The 15,849-nt window shown below is 30.7% G+C and overlaps 2 protein-coding genes across 2 annotated transcripts; one reads left to right on the top strand and one right to left on the bottom strand.

The window, feature by feature from the left end:
• The first annotated feature begins 5,653 nt into the window (after positions 1 to 5,653).
• Positions 5,654 to 10,768, top strand: LOC100266220 (mitochondrial outer membrane protein porin 2). The gene is made up of 6 exons (XM_002279614.5): positions 5,654 to 5,864; positions 5,953 to 6,020; positions 9,526 to 9,636; positions 9,725 to 9,811; positions 9,897 to 10,105; positions 10,182 to 10,768. The coding sequence occupies exons 1-6, from the start codon at positions 5,816 to 5,818 to the stop codon at positions 10,486 to 10,488; spliced, it is 831 nt and encodes a 276-aa protein (XP_002279650.2). The 5' UTR covers positions 5,654 to 5,815; the 3' UTR covers positions 10,489 to 10,768.
• A 2,824-nt stretch (positions 10,769 to 13,592) lies between these two features.
• Positions 13,593 to 14,331, bottom strand: LOC100242242 (large ribosomal subunit protein uL24z). Its single transcript, XM_002284419.5, has one exon. It carries the CDS (start codon positions 14,205 to 14,207, stop codon positions 13,767 to 13,769), a length of 441 nt encoding a protein of 146 aa, XP_002284455.1. The 5' UTR covers positions 14,208 to 14,331; the 3' UTR covers positions 13,593 to 13,766.
• Positions 14,332 to 15,849: the final 1,518 nt, after the last annotated feature.

Below are 15,849 nucleotides of genomic sequence, written 5' to 3'. Positions count from 1 at the left end.
TTAATAAAAATGAGATCAAGAGCATGGTGTTTTAGCCAGCATGCGGAGCCATAAAATCAGCGGTGGTGGCTGTCATTTCAAATTTGGAATCATGATAATTGTGTGGTTCAAACTCCAAGCACGGTCTATAAAATTTAACATTCCATGGAATCATCATGAACACATAAATAGTTTTCTGGTTTAAATTCGAAAACAGGTTGAATGATTTGTTTGATAGAAAAGTGTTTTATAAGAATTTGCAAAGAAAACATGGAATTTTTTGAAAATATATTTTAATTATTTTTTCCTATTTTTATTTTTATTTTTTGAAAATATTTTAAAAATAATTATATAAATATAAAAAATGAATTTAAAACAACTTATAAAATAAATTATTTTTTCTATTCTGATTCATATTTTCCCCCGATATTTTGAAAACCAAAAATAGCATTATCCGGCTTTTCCATTCCCGAGGAAGGAGAGACGTGTCGTGGACTACTAAAAGCTCCTCCCGCCCACGTGTGATCCACCACCATGCGTCAATTCAAGGCAATATCGAAGCATGCAGTAGTTGACAAGATGATGTTTGATTCAGTGTAATGCATGAAAAACGATACTATGAAATAACAACGTGGAAGAAAATTCGAATTAAATTAATATAAATCTACCATATTATATGATTATTAATATAGCATTATTAAGACACGTCCCCACCTTGGCTAAGTTTCATTGGACTTTAACATAAAGAAAAAGCGAGAAAAGAAAAAGAAATAAAGGAAACCAAAAGTAGAAGGAAAAAAAATGTTTAGCGTTATGCTTTCGGTTCAATCATAAAAAAAAATTGATCAATTATGAAAGCATAAAAAACAACTAACTTTTTAAGTATCGGATGAGCTATTAAAACATATATAAAATAAATAATTAACATGACTTTTTGAATTATTGGATGGTTCAATTCATTGACAACTTTTAGGTAAATCTTTTGGTTATCTTTGCACCACAATCTCCTTCATCATTAAACGGTGTCATTTAAGGGTCTTAATGGGTAACTCGGCTATTTCCCACTTGATAGTGAAGCTTATCCCTATTATCTCACCAGACAACATTAACCTTTTGAGGCTAGATTTAGTATTTAAAATTTGTTTTGATTTGATACCACTCTCACACCTTGCACTGAAAACAATGTTTTACCCTTAAATGCCCAGTCAACTATTGGGGCTCAACGTATTTCTATGAATAATTTTTTAAGAAATTCAAATTTTCATTGAACTTTTTGTAATCACTTAACAAATTTGAGATCAAATTAAAGAAACTAAAAGGAATTATTTTATTTTGACATTTTCACAAATATATAAATTAATTTAATTTATGGACTAAAGAGAAAATGATAGAATCTTCATAATTAATTTAAACTTACGAGAAATTAAATCTATCGTATAACTTAAATTTGTTACAAATAAAATAATGTATGTTATTTGAAAGCACATAAAAGAAAAAGACATGTATCTTCTATTGAATAAAGAAATATGGATTTTGATCATTAAACTAAAATTATTAAAAAAAAAAAAAGTGAATTTGATGGTTGGAAAATAAATATAAGAGTTCATCTAAAGGATAAGATGAAAATTATTTAAATTCGATTGCCAAAATTTTTTAAATATTTATTTTAATTAAAAAATAAAATTTTAAGAGAATAGAGAAAATTATATATGATCCTCCGAGGCTCCTAAATTTTCAAAATAATTCAAAAAGGCAAAAGGTACATGTTTATAGCTCTTTCAAACTTTGTCCAACTCTTAGAAGTTCATTTAAAAATTTATAAAACTTACTTTAAAAAAGATTTAAGACCTTTTTTAAAGAAGATTTCAAAGCATCTTTAGAACTTTAAGGGAAAAAAAAATGACTACCTTTTTTAAAGAAGATTTCGAAGCATCTTTGAATATTTGATGCTTTAAGTATGTGGTTGTATTTGGTTATGGGAAAGTATAAAGGAAAGAAAAAAAAATATTATGAAAAATAATTTTTTCATGTTTGGTTGTATTATAAAAAATATTAAAAAAAACGTATATAATTAAAATTAATTAGAAATTTATGTATTTTTAAATTATTTTGTCTTTATGTGAAAAAAGAAAAAAAATTAAATGAGTTTGAAGTAACATATAAAAATGATTTATCGAACTTTAAATTTATTTTTTATTTTACTTCACTTTTTTAGTTATACTTTTTCTTTATTTTCTTTCCCTTACATTTTCCCTTAAATTTTTTAAGAACCAAACATAACCTTCAATTTTAAAAAATGTATTTGTATTATTAAGAATTTTCAAAGTTTCAAGCTTGATATCCAAATTTGTTAAAAAAAAAAAAAAAAACTTCTCATATTCATTATCAAGCTACTCAAGCCCTAAATCAACATTATTTAAGGGTCTAAGTAACGTCAAAACCAAATTCAATTCAAAACTGAAATCACCTCAAGGTTTAGGTCATATTAAGACCCTAAGTCAAGCAAGAAACCAAGTTGTCCTAAGTCTAAAGTCATACAAAGGCCCAACTCAAATTAAGGTATTGATCAAATCATAAGCCATGTCAGGCCCAAGTTACCCAAAGCCTAGTCACACTAAGGCCCAACTAAAGTTAAAACTAATTCACCCAGAAGCCCAAGTTAGGCAAGGCCCAATTAAACCAAGGCTCTACCCAAGTTGAGGGATAAGTCAAGTCAGAACTTATGTCAGGTTGGCCCAATTCAAGTTAATACTCAAGTCACATCAAACCAAAGTCTAAACTACACTCAGGGTTATAACCCCAAAGCTTTAATACACTTTTCGATCATAAATTAGTCAGTTATAAGCCATGACATGGTCTAATTTTTCACAAATAAAATAATGTCACGTAATAGATAGCCCATAAATAAAAGAAAGATAAATTGCCTTTCGGCTAAATAAAAAAAAAACAAGATTTTTGGTAATTGTATAACTATACAAATAAATAAAATGATGAATTTGATAATTAAAAAAATTATAAATTTTCATGAAAAATATTAATTGAAAACTACCTAAATCTGGTATTTTAAATTTCTGTAAATATTAATTTTAATTAAAAATATTTGATTATTTAAATATGATTTTTAAAAAATTTGTAAATATTAATTTTAATGAAAGTATAAATATTTTTTTATAAACTTTTCATTTGAGATTAAGTTACAATCCAAATATGAAGGAAAAATAATTGAAAATGACTAAAAATATCCTTTGAAATATTGAATTTTTTATTTTTAATAATAGAAAATTATCCCTGATTTGGTAGCTACTTTTTTAAATAGTTTTGAAAAATAATTTTTGAAAATAATTTTATAATATTTTATAAAATGAATGTTTGCTTTGAAAGGTAAAATATTTTTAATTTATTTTTTATATTTAAAAATTAATTTTTATATTTAATTATTCTTTATATTTATATAATTATTTTTTAAAACAACTCCACACAACCCAAGGCAACTATCAGCAGGAGATCCTTATAGAGACAGCACCTCACAACCCAGGTAAGTCACAAAAAATTTCCTTTTATGATTTCATTTGTTACTAACAACCCTTAAGCGTCAAAGATCTTGTGGCTTTCAGAGGACCATTCTAGTTTGTTACTTTGCAAATGTTCAATTGAAGGGACCCACAAAAAGACCTACTCAGGGCAACAATGGTTTGGCTAATGGAAAGACGGGAGCCTGCCTTGAATGGATAATTGAACTCAATTAGCTAAAATTTTGGGAAGTGTATTAAATTTCTAATTAATAATTTTTTTTGTAAAGAATATTGTATAAAATATTTTATAGGTTGACATATTATTGTAATATTATATTTTTTTATAAAATAAATAACGTTATTATAAATATTTGAAGTCATGAGATAAATATGAATTTTTAGAGATTATAGAAGATTGAAAGAGATGTGACGAAGAATAAAAGATACTTAATAGAGCAAAAGAGTTCGTGGTTTAGGATGTGGATATAAAAAGTGAGAAAATATAAGATGGTTCGATAACCCAATAATTATATATGATTTTGTCATTTGTAATGTTCTTTATGATATAATGAAAAAATTATCTCTCATTTATAGATGTAGATATGGTTGACTGAATAATGTTAAAACCTCATATACATATGTATTGATTATTTTATTTTTATGTTGTTGAATTAATATGTTTGTGTTAAAAGCTTTTGTTGGCGTAAGACTCAATGCTTTATAAGCAACATGCTCCAAGAAAGCTTTGAATCAAAGTTCATGTTTTTAAGATTTTTTTGCAATGGAAGGTGGAAGTGCTTTGAAATAGGATTTTTTTTTTTTAAATTATTTAGTCTTATAATTTTGTTTAGAAAAAAAATAAAAATTCATCCAGTTTATTTTAAAATGCATTCAAATCTTAAATTGGATGAAGCATATGACCTCAACAAATTGAGGAAAACTAGCTTTTTCAAGTATGTGTTAAAGATTAAATAGTTTTCAAAAATTCAAAACCAAGAGTAGGTTAGTTGATCACTTGATCGTTGAGCAAGAAAATGAAGGATTGATTGGTAGTGTATATTAATCTTGTAATTGGTTAAAGAGAACCTTAACTCACTAAGATACCAAATTGATTATCTCACTAACAATCCCTTACTAAATGTAATGATTTGATCAATCAATGAATTGATCTTAACCAAGGTATGAAATATCGGTAAATTGGATATATTGATATTTGAATTTTAGTGGATATATTGTAAATATATAAAAAAAATATTGGTAAATATTGTGATAAAAACATCAATCAAAACAGAAATGAAATGACTAAAAATTAATGAAAATACTTAAAAGACTTAAAAAAAAAATGATAAGAAAAATAACAATTATTTTATAAATGTAATTGACATGAGTATGATTAAAGATAATATTTATCAAATATTTATAAAAAAAAAAGCTTAATTTCCTTTAATGTATTTACATTCATTTATTTTTAAAATTAAAAAAATATTTTTATTAAAACACGTTTTATTACATTTTAAATAAAAACCTAAATTAATTTATATAAAATATTTTATTTACGATTTAATTTCTAAAATTTCATTAACAAATATGTAGTGACAACTTTTCTATTAACGTTACTTTATTTAAATAATTAAAATTATTAATAATTTATCTTATCAAATTAATTTTAATTTATAAAATTTTAGAACTTCATTAGTTATTTTTTATATTTTAGAAAAATTTGAGTAAAATTATATTTTTAATATTTAAAATAAAACATTTAAAATTAAATAAAATTAAAAAGATAAATATAAAAAAGTTAAGAGTAGAGTGATAGTAATTTTTTGAAATGAGATTAAGGAGATAAATGTGAAAAATAGTTAAAAATAAAAGGATAATATAAAATAAAATGATAATATAAATTTAAAATAAAAGATAACTTTTATTTTATTTTATTTTAAAAAAACAGGATATATATATAAAAAAAATGGCGTTTTTTGAAAAGTCCTAAAAAAAAGTGGCGATTTTTTTTTAAAAAAAATTGCCCATTTTTTGTCGCCGCACCACGCGCGTCGTCCCACGCTCAATTTGATCGCCGATTTTTCGATTTTCTGTAGGTATAGTTTACCGCCACACGATGCAGCCCCTCCATTTAAATCCACGGTCGACATTTCGGCTGTCACCACAACCGCTCACAGCCAACTTTTACACTCGGCTTTCGCAATTTTGGTGGTGACCACGAAAAAAAGAAATACGAAAATTCTTCGCATCTCTCTCCTCTTCCCACCTCCTACCTCCAATCTTCCCATTGCGGCATTCGGATACTCCCCTTCCTTTCTGCAAACATGAGCAAGGGACCAGGACTCTTCGCCGATATAGGGAAGAAAGCCAAAGGTAGTCATTCTACTCGCACATGTTCTGAAATATCTGGTGCTCATATTTGATTTGATTGTGAAACCCTAGTTTCTTAATTTGATTGTAGATCTTCTCACGAGGGATTACATCTCCGATCAGAAATTCACCGTCTCCACATACAGCGATACGGGAGTGGTAGGGATTGAATCTCTAACGATCTATCTCCGTGTTATTTTTTTTTTTCTTTTCTAAATATTGTTTTGAAGATGCCTAGACCAATAGTTTAGGGTTTGACGGACAATTATGACGGTAGTTTTGGATCGCATTGGGATCGACTATTTTTTGCGTAGACTGTGCATTTAATTTCAATAAACTGTAATGGCAGGAGTTATGATTTAACTTTTAGCTGAATTTGAAAGAAGGTGTGTTAGTGCTTTTAGTCTCGATAAGATCTTGTGACCTTTAACCTGTTTCCTGTGTAAATGTTTCATTCTCATTTATTAGGAATCGTCATTCTTGTAAGAATTGATGATAAATTTGCTTAGGTTGGAGTGGTCGCTGTTTTTGGCTTATGGTTGATTTCGAGGTATGATGTTGATTTGGAAAACCAGGTTGTATATGCATTCTTATAATGATGGATTGTATAGACATTGGAAGAATCAAGAATTAGTATAGAGGCTTTAGTGGAAGTTGAAAGTGGAATAGATTGTATGAATATTCAATTATTTAATTTATTTTTGTGTTTATGTGATGTCACTCAATTGGATTCTTAAATTATTTAGCTTTACAAAGTTTGATGTTGTGTATAAGTAATCAAGTTTGAAGGCTATCTGTTGATGTGTTTTCATTTAAAAATAATCTAGAATTTGACAAGCCTGTTTGATTAAAATGACAAGTTGAAGGTGCAATTTTTTTTTTCTTTCCTATTTTTTTTTTTGGGTTAATGCCTAAGCATGACAAAGTGTATAGGTTGAAGCCTTTTTCTTGATTTGAAAAAGGGATGTCTGGTTTCATCCAATGTGCGACAGGGTTAAAGTGAACCATGTTGAAATTGTTCACTTGAGAAACTTATTAATTATTTGAGAAAATGAACATGTGCCTTTTTGTGGCTTGTTCATTACAAAACAAAGAAGTTTCCCCTCTGCAACAAACCTGAGCCTACAATACTGGATTGTTTTGATATGGAAGATGGAGGGGAATATGATTGTGCTCTTTATAACATTCTTTTGTAGTGAAGGAGAAAATATGTCGGGGGAACTGAATCACTGTGCCATAATTTACCACTACCATCCTATAGGTTTAGGGAATAAGGAAATGTTGATTAGATCAACTGACATTGTCAAGGAAATTTTGTGATGTAGTTTTGAGAAGCATGCTATGATACCCGGACTCTCCAATTGCACCTTGTGTAATTGTGTCAACACAATGTGAGTGTGAGAGCCTTGTTGGATACTCCTACTTTGCTTCAGATGTGACTATTTGGTTTTGATCGATTTATATTTCCATTTCAACTTCCTTAGCAAGGATAAAAGAGAAAAGGAGAGTTTTTATCAAAGATGTCTTTATTTTTTTTATTGATTTCTAGTTGATTTTGTTTTCCCATTATTATGTTGTAGCCAAGTGTTTACATCCATCATTGAGATACATCTTAGCTAAGTCTCCATATCCTAAAATTTGTAGGTGTGAAGGATTAGACACCTAGACATTTGCCTATACTTGGCACTAATAGGTTACAAAAAATTACTATTATTATTATTTGGTAATATTAGGAGTACAAAGGAAGGGATAGGGCTAAGCAACACATTAGTATTATCATTGTAATTTTTCTTGGTTTGATTTGCTATAGAGAAATAAAGATGGCCTCCCTTCCAAACCCTTGAGATGAAACCATGTTGCCCATAACAATGGAGTGGGATGAACAAATGGACAATGCTTCTAACTAATGTTTGAGTTAATTTTTAGTTTCCCAACTAAAGAGGATTTTATAAGACAACTATAGAACCATACTCTTTATGGCATCGGAAATGATCGTAACTGGATGTTAATGAAATGGACAAGTTGACCACTTGTTGAGATAATGCAATCATATACATCAGAATGCCAGATTTGTAGTTGTAAAGCTATCAAGGAACCAGAAAGCACATTCTGATCCATTGCAATTGGACATGACAGCTGTAGGATTTGTTGCTGAATATTCTTGGGATGCAGTTGGTTTTTTCTAGAGTCAATTAGGGAGCTTCTGTTGTGCTGAAAGATTCAAGGCTTGGATAAGTGGATGAGGAAGGCTTAGTGAGTGGCACCCCTTTGCCTATTTTGGTGCATTTGGAGAGAGCATAATGATCAAACTTATAGTGAAAAAGAGCATTCAGATCAAAAGCCAATTTCATCAAGTTCCTTTTAAAGTAATCGAGGTCCTTGCTAGGGTTGACTATTATATGTTGCTAGACTTCATTTGTAGTCTAAATTGTGGATAGATGGACATAGTTTTGCTGTTTGTTGGAGGGGTATGTATTTTCTTCTTTCTTTGGTCCCTTTTATATACCACCATATAGAAATGGTGCTTCCCCTTTTGTTTGGTGCCTTCTATATGACTTTATGTTTATCCATGAAAGCAGAAGTAAAAAAAAAGTCCCATAGTTGTAAGGAATTATGGAATTGAGTAGTTGGTATATGCTATCAGGACATAGGAGAAGAGTGGGTATATAAAAAATGTGCTTTTTTTCTTGTTATTCATTGGGAAACCTTTTTGGAACTCTGTTGTTATGTAGTGAGATTTTAGATGGATTCTCTATAGGAAAGAAATATGTGGCTTTTGATATGGTAATGTATTTATTTTCCCTGCAGGAATTTTGATATTCCTTTGTTACAAAATCTTTAGGCCACATTTGTAGCATGCCAGAGTTTCAAAATTGTGTGTTTAGGATCTGTGCAAGACAGGCATGGTTGCAGGTGTCTACAGGGCAGTTGTGTTTATTAATGGTGAAATGTTCCAGACATGTTAATAAATAATCTACCACTGAGATTGAGCAAGAAACCTTGAAGTTCAATTTGTACGTTCCAGACATGTTTATTCTTTTGTATGTAATCTTTGGTCTTGGGTCAAGATTTCTTTAGTTTTGAGCCCTTCTTCTCTTGTAAGTTTTTTAGACTAGTTAGGCTCTAAGTAAGGGAAGTTGGTGTGTTGCTTTCCTTTCCCCTTAGGGGTGTGTCTTTGGGCTTGTTTGTATACTCCCTGTATACTTGGAGGGCACTGTTTTTGGTGCTTCCTCTTTTCGTTTAATATACTTCCTTTTTATCTATCAAAAAAAAAAAAAGAAAGAAACCTTGAAGTTCAATTTGTACACCCTGCTCAATAGACTAAGTAATTTTTTTGATGAAGCTCTAATTCCAAATCAGTGCACATGTAGCCATTTCCATTTTCCATAGTGTACAATAGTTTTGTTCTTTCTTAGTGCAAATATTAGTTATACTACTATTTCACCTGTTGTTATTTGTATCATTTATCACACCTAATGGTATTTATTAATCTCTAATATACAAAATTTAACTTTTGGTCCTTAAATTTGGTATTAATGGTTTTGGGCTCATGCTTGCTTCCTGACAACATTTGGTGGCGGTTGTGACTGTCATCTATTTGTATTTTTTATCCTGTGCAATGTGAACTGGGAGCAACAACTGAATGCCAACTACTGTTCTTTAGGCCATCACATCAACTGCAGTGAAGAAAGGAGGACTCTCAACTGGCGATGTAGCAGTGCAATACAAATACAAAAATTCTGTCATTGATGTAAAAGCTGACACAGGGTCAAATGTAGGTCACTTGGTTTATCGGTTTTAAAATTTTTACTAAGAGTTTTTGTGTCTGCAATAAGCATCTTCTGCTTTCATTGTTATGGCAGATCAATACAACCCTTACATTCACAGAGATTATTCCATCCACTAAGACTATTGCCTCATTCAAATTTCCTGATTACAATTCTGGCAAGGTACAAATCATCCTCTATGCTAGGTGAGATTTTATATACATATGTTGAGTTTTTACGTTCTTATGTTTGCCATTTGTTTATGCAGCTGGAGGTTCAGTACTTCCATGATCATGCAACACTCACTACATCAGTTGCATTGAATCAGTCACCAGCAGTTGATCTTTCAGTCACCATTGGTACCCCAAGCATTGCTTTTGGTGCAGAGGCTGGTTATGATACTACATCTGGTTGTTTTACAAAGTATACTGCTGGCATTAGTGTGGCAAAACCAGATTCTTGTGCATCAATAATTCTGTAAGCCCCCATCCTCTCTGGATGTTCATCTCTCTCTGAAATAGTAGTATAGATTTTAACACTGGCTCTCTCTCAGCGGTGACAAGGGAGACACCATAAGGGCATCATATGTGCACCACCTGGATTCACTAAAGAAGAGTGCTGCAGTGGGAGAAATTAGTAGAAGATTTTCCACAAATGATAATACATTTACAGTAGGAGGGTCTTATGCAATTGACCCCCTAACAAACGTGAAAGCAAAGCTCAATAATCACGGCAATCTCGGGGCTCTCTTGCAGCATGAGATCATACCAAAGTCAATACTGACTCTCTCTGGCGAGTTTGACACCAAGGCGCTGGACAAAACTCCTAGGTTTGGGCTGGCCCTTGCTCTCAAGCCTTGAGTGGTTTTCTGCTGTTGGAGTATTCTGTCGTTTGAAGTCCATACCCTTTTTATTTTTCAGTGGCGCCTGAAAGGGAGCTCTTAATAAATAATTCCACAATATATTCATTTCTAGGTTTTGGATTGTGGATGGATTGTATTTTTGTTCAGGCCTCCTACTTGTGGTCTTTTTTTCCTCGTTTTCTCATCATTTTGACATAGATGCAACATTTTCTTACCCTCCAGTGGAGGATTGTTGGAGAGTGGTAGTGCCAAATTTATTGGAGACTGCTTTATTGCAATGTGCCAGAACATTTTGTTTTGATCGTGATCTGCAGGATTCTCAATGTGAGAGTTATTTCGAAAATATTAGTAATCTCATATATATATATATAATGATATTTGGATTTTATCAATATATCAGGAAATATTGAGAGGTATTTTGACAAAAAATAAAATTGATGAGACAAAATTAGATCCAAATGCTGAGAAAAATTTTAAGAAATGATAGAAGAAATAATAATAGATATTTAAAAATTATTTTATTAAAAAAATTAATATATGTAGGATATAATTTCTTATAGTTAATGTTATGGAATTTTGTAAACATATATTTATTATTAAGTTCTATTAAATATTGTTTAACAATAATATTTATATTTATATTTTTTATATTTTATCATCATGTAAATGATATAAAAAAAAGTCACTAATTTTTATATTTTTGATAATCAATTAAGTAAAATTAAAAAATAAAATAATTAAAATATATTTATTTCTTAAAATATTTTTTTAATATCTTGTTTTTATAATGAAATTAAATACATGCATTTGTGCATTTTTAATTTTATGTGTGAATCTGCCCTAGTGTTTAATGTAAACTTTTTGCCTTCGGTTCGATTCTCCCTTCTTCAAAGTGCAAATCAACTTTTAGTTTTTAAGGTTTAATGTAAATTTTTGACTTGGGTTCGAGTCGCGCCCTTCTGCAAAGTGCAACTAGTAAGAGGAGTGGAGTGAATAGGGTTCCACTAAGCATGTGAATAGTGAGGGGTCCTTAAATGAGAAATTTTCATGATTTTCCTCAAAAAATACCCATTTTTCTAAAAAAATAAAGATCGCAATATCGCTGATATTTCACAATAATGCGATTTTTTCCGATTATTTTTTCCTACTATCGAGTTTTTGGACGAAATATCAATGATAGTTTCGACATTTCAAACCTTGTTATTTTCGGAGTAAATGTCTGCCCCAAACTGATTTGGTTAAGTTTCATGTTTCAATTGGCACTCTTTGGTGTTTTACCGTTTACAGAACGAAATCACAGTATCCATAGATGACTGAAGCTATAAGTTTTACTCCTCTGTCAGGGGTGACCAACCCAATAGCCTTATATTTAAGAACAAATTTAATTCTTTGTTCTCTGCAAAATGGTTTACCTTCAAATACACGTTCTCCAATTTGCGTCGATCGCAAAACGGTTCACTTCCGTTCACCTGTGAGTCATCATCTTACCAGTAAAGATACGTGCATTAGTGTCCAGTTCACCAATGAGTCAAAGTATAAGAAGCTCTTCCAATGAAGAATATTGGGTTAAACCCAGCAACTGGTTAAATAATAACACTTTGCCCCCAAAGCTCATAGTCAGTCAAATAAGAATAGAATGCCTTGCCCCCACAAACCTCATATTCGAAGTCCCAAAATTCAATACTTTGCCCCGTAACTTTAAACAACAATTTACCACCAAGTTTGCTTGTTAAACAACAACAATTTGAATAAAGACAATCAAAATATCACTTTGTAAATGGATCTGAAAATCACAAATTTCAGACATATATCTCTCGAAATAAGAAAATCAAACTTCTCTAAAATCTAAAATAAAAAATCAATACAATTGGCCAATTAAGAAACTCCACTTCAAAAATGTCCGTTTGAAGCTAGTTTTATCCAAATTTAAACTAATGTACAAAACAGAGTAATCCTTTTTATAATCATGGAGGGCTGAATTCAAACTTGCTTCCAGAACAGAGCAATCCTTTTTATAATCATGGAGGGTTCATAAATGATGTCGAAGTACTATTCTTCAACAAACTAGAGGGATTAAAGTGTCAAACTTCAAATATAAGGTAACAAAGTGCAAAACATGTTGAGGGATGAAGTGTTAGATTTTGAATACAAGGGAACAAAAGAATACAAAGGAACAATAGTATAAAACATGTAAAAGGTTGAGGGGTTATAACCAAACATAATTTATTCTAAGCTCTGACCTTTATTAAATTTAACATTCATGAAGCGCATGTTTCCAGTTGATTGACCGGAATCCTGTCAAGGGATATGTATTTCTTTTGGTTTCTTTTCTATGATTATTTCACCCACCATTTCACACCTCAAATTAACAGAAGGGGAGCTTCATGAGAGATCAATCCATGAAGGTACTTCCTATTTGGATTCCTGCACTATTATTTCTATTTCTCGGTATGAATGAGCGCACACCTGGTTTTGACCATCAGTCTTTTATGTGTGCTTGGTCTCATCCTTCAAAACAAAAGAAAAGAAAAGAAAGGAAAAAGCTTTTGAAGAGTTCAAAAAACATGTTAGTTTTGGATAGTTTTTATTTTCTAGAGGAAAATTTGTTGCTCAAACAGCATGCCCTTACAGTTGCAATTATACATATATAACCAGACTCTGCAAAGCAAAGCATAATCCTCGGTTGTAAAGTCCAACCAATAAATGAAAACCGATAGTCAGTAAGCCTCACCTTATTTGATTGTATGATCAAGAAAATGTACCTTACAACCTCACCAGACGGGAGTCCAAACACTCACAGGTGAAGTGAGATTCAGCCATCTAGGGCAATGCATAGAACAAACACAAACTTGATTATGTGTTCCCACGTCTTCCATTTTGGAATTTGAGGAAAATACTTACAAACAAGTATTTCCTAACTCTAAGAAAGGATTACAGGCAGATGCATAGCATATTACAGGCAGATGGAACCCAAAACAAAAGGCCTTTGTTTGGATTCAGGAATGAATAGGATATTAAAGGCTCCCTGTTAGTTAATATATCGCACGGAAAAAGAAGCTAAACAAATCCATTTGCTAATTGAGAATGCTAGGCACAATATCATACCATAAAGAAGTAGGAACATTCCATTAAGGTATCATAAAATCCATATTTTGGCAGAGAAAACGTCTGAACCTCAACTTATAATGCAAAATCCTCAAAATAAACCATCCAAACAAAACATGATAAAGAGCATCTAAGACAGAAACCTGTTACAAAAAGACAAAAACGAACCGATCAATCGACGCTCTGCATGATATCCTCCGCGGTGAACTTGGTGCCCTTGTCCTTGTCGGCGGCCGCGCGACCCTTGGCCTTGCGATCGAGGAGTGACTTGCGGTCCTTGTCGAGGCGTAGCTTTGTGATCACGACCTTGGAAGGATTGATGCCGACGTTGACGGTGGATCCGTTAACCTTCTCGCGAGTGATCCGCTCGACATGGATGACCCATTTCCGGCGGTAAACTTGAACGACTTTCCCCTCACGGCCCTTGAAGGTTCCCCGAACGACCTGGACCTCGTCGTCCTTGCGAATGGGCATGGAGCGAGCGTTGTACTTGCTGCGGAGGTCGGTGGAGAGTGGTGCGCTCATCAGCACTCGCCGGACACTCGACGGCGCCGTGAAGTGAGCCTTCCGACTCTTCCGGCGGGAGCTTGAAACCCTCGGATTGTACTTCATCTTGGTCCCTCGCCTCTCTCTGCAACACCAAGTGACGGCAACCAGAAGGGTTATTAGGGTTAGGGTTTCTGGATATTTATAGCGGTGGGTTTTGTTTCACGAAGTGCTCAACGACGTCGTTTATATGGACAAAGGAAAAACGACTTCGTTTTATTAATATTTTAAAACGAGATTGCTTGGATTAGTAATTCAAAAACGACGTCGTTTGGATTTAATACCAATTAAAACAGGCACAATCAATACCCAAATAAAAAAATGAAAATTCATATTAAATGGCAGTGAATTATGAAACATTTTTCTGATGAAATCTTTGATAGATTTGATGAAAAAAAAAGGTCTAAAATATTTGATAGAAATAAAAACATGTTAAAAAAATTATCATGATTTGTAATTTTCATATTATTAACAATCAATTAAATTATTCTTAAAAGTAAAATAATCACAATTCATTTACTTGTTAAAATTTTAATTCAATATTTTATTTTTCTCATGGATATTTATTTATATATGTGTATTTGTTAAAATAATTTAATTAAAACTAAAGCCTATGTATAAAATATATATAGTTAAGTTCATGTATGACTTGTAGGGCCAAAATACCTTCTTGGCTTGCATCTCTTGGAATGCCCAGGAGGCCTAGGTTCGATCGTTGAAAATCAAGTCTTAAATTACATTTGAAAAGTATTTTTTATTTTATTTTTAAAAATGAGTTTAGAAAAGTTAAAAACAAATAAAAAAATAAAAAATATAATGAACTGCTTTTAATTTTGTAGATATTATCCAGATTATATCCAAGAGATTTTTACAGCTTTAAAACGCGATTATATGATTAAGGAATCTCGTACATGTATAATGTTACAAAATTTTCCTCCTATACAATATATATGAGCTCATCTTAACCACATAAACGTATTTTTAAAGTCATATATTAGGTTTAAAGTGAATAATATTTATATGGTTTAAAGTGGGTGTTTAGAAATATTATTGAAGTCAATATGACCCAATGTGAATCTTTGTTTATTCAACTTTACAAAAAGTGTTTATTTACCTAACATTACATTTATATGGGATACAACGAGGATGTTGTATTTATATGACGATATTTATAATATCTTATATCAGATAAGGAAAGAAGTTTATGATATTATATATGTATGAATTTTGTTTAATGATGTAAAAACCGATTTAGTATTGTTAAGTAATTACAAGTGTGATAGAACATTTTAATACACCATTTTAACCAAAAATGGGTCGTACCATTTTAAAAAAAAATTAATTATATATTTTATGAAATTAGAACCTAGTAAATGTTATACACTAAAAAAAATCGATGTTAATGCTACTGATTTTGGTTTAAAAGCAAAAAAAAAATAAATAAAAATTTAAAGCACAGAGAATTAAATCTTGTTTGAGAATATTTAAAAAAATAGTTTTTAAGAATCATTCTTGAAAATATTGATAAATTATTTTCAATAACAAAGTTGTGTTTGAGAATTCACATATGAAAATTAGTTTTCTCAATAACTTATGTAGAATATAAAAGTTTCAAAATATAATTTATATTTTTTTTGTTGAAAAGTGTCTAAAATTCCTAATTAGTATATATTCATTTTTTTATAAAAAAATATTGTATACAATATTT

This window comes from Vitis vinifera, chromosome 7, assembly GCF_030704535.1.
Source record: "Vitis vinifera cultivar Pinot Noir 40024 chromosome 7, ASM3070453v1".
Classification (NCBI taxonomy): domain Eukaryota; kingdom Viridiplantae; phylum Streptophyta; class Magnoliopsida; order Vitales; family Vitaceae; genus Vitis; species Vitis vinifera.
Note: the sequence above shows the minus strand (reverse complement) of the source record. Positions and strands in the feature narration are given on the sequence as shown.

What these genes read in the sequence shown, in the direction of transcription:
- LOC100266220 (XM_002279614.5), top strand. Translation starts at nt 5,816, where the DNA reads ATGAGCAAGGGACCAGGACTCTTCGCCGATATAGGGAAGAAAGCCAAA. An exon ending in CATACAGCGATACGGGAGTG is followed by an intron (nt 6,021 to 9,525) that starts GTAGGGATTGAA and finishes ACTGTTCTTTAG; the next exon opens with GCCATCACATCAACTGCAGT. An exon ending in TCTTGTGCATCAATAATTCT is followed by an intron (nt 10,106 to 10,181) that starts GTAAGCCCCCAT and finishes GCTCTCTCTCAG; the next exon opens with CGGTGACAAGGGAGACACCA.
- LOC100242242 (XM_002284419.5), bottom strand. Translation starts at nt 14,207, where the DNA reads ATGAAGTACAATCCGAGGGTTTCAAGCTCCCGCCGGAAGAGTCGGAAG.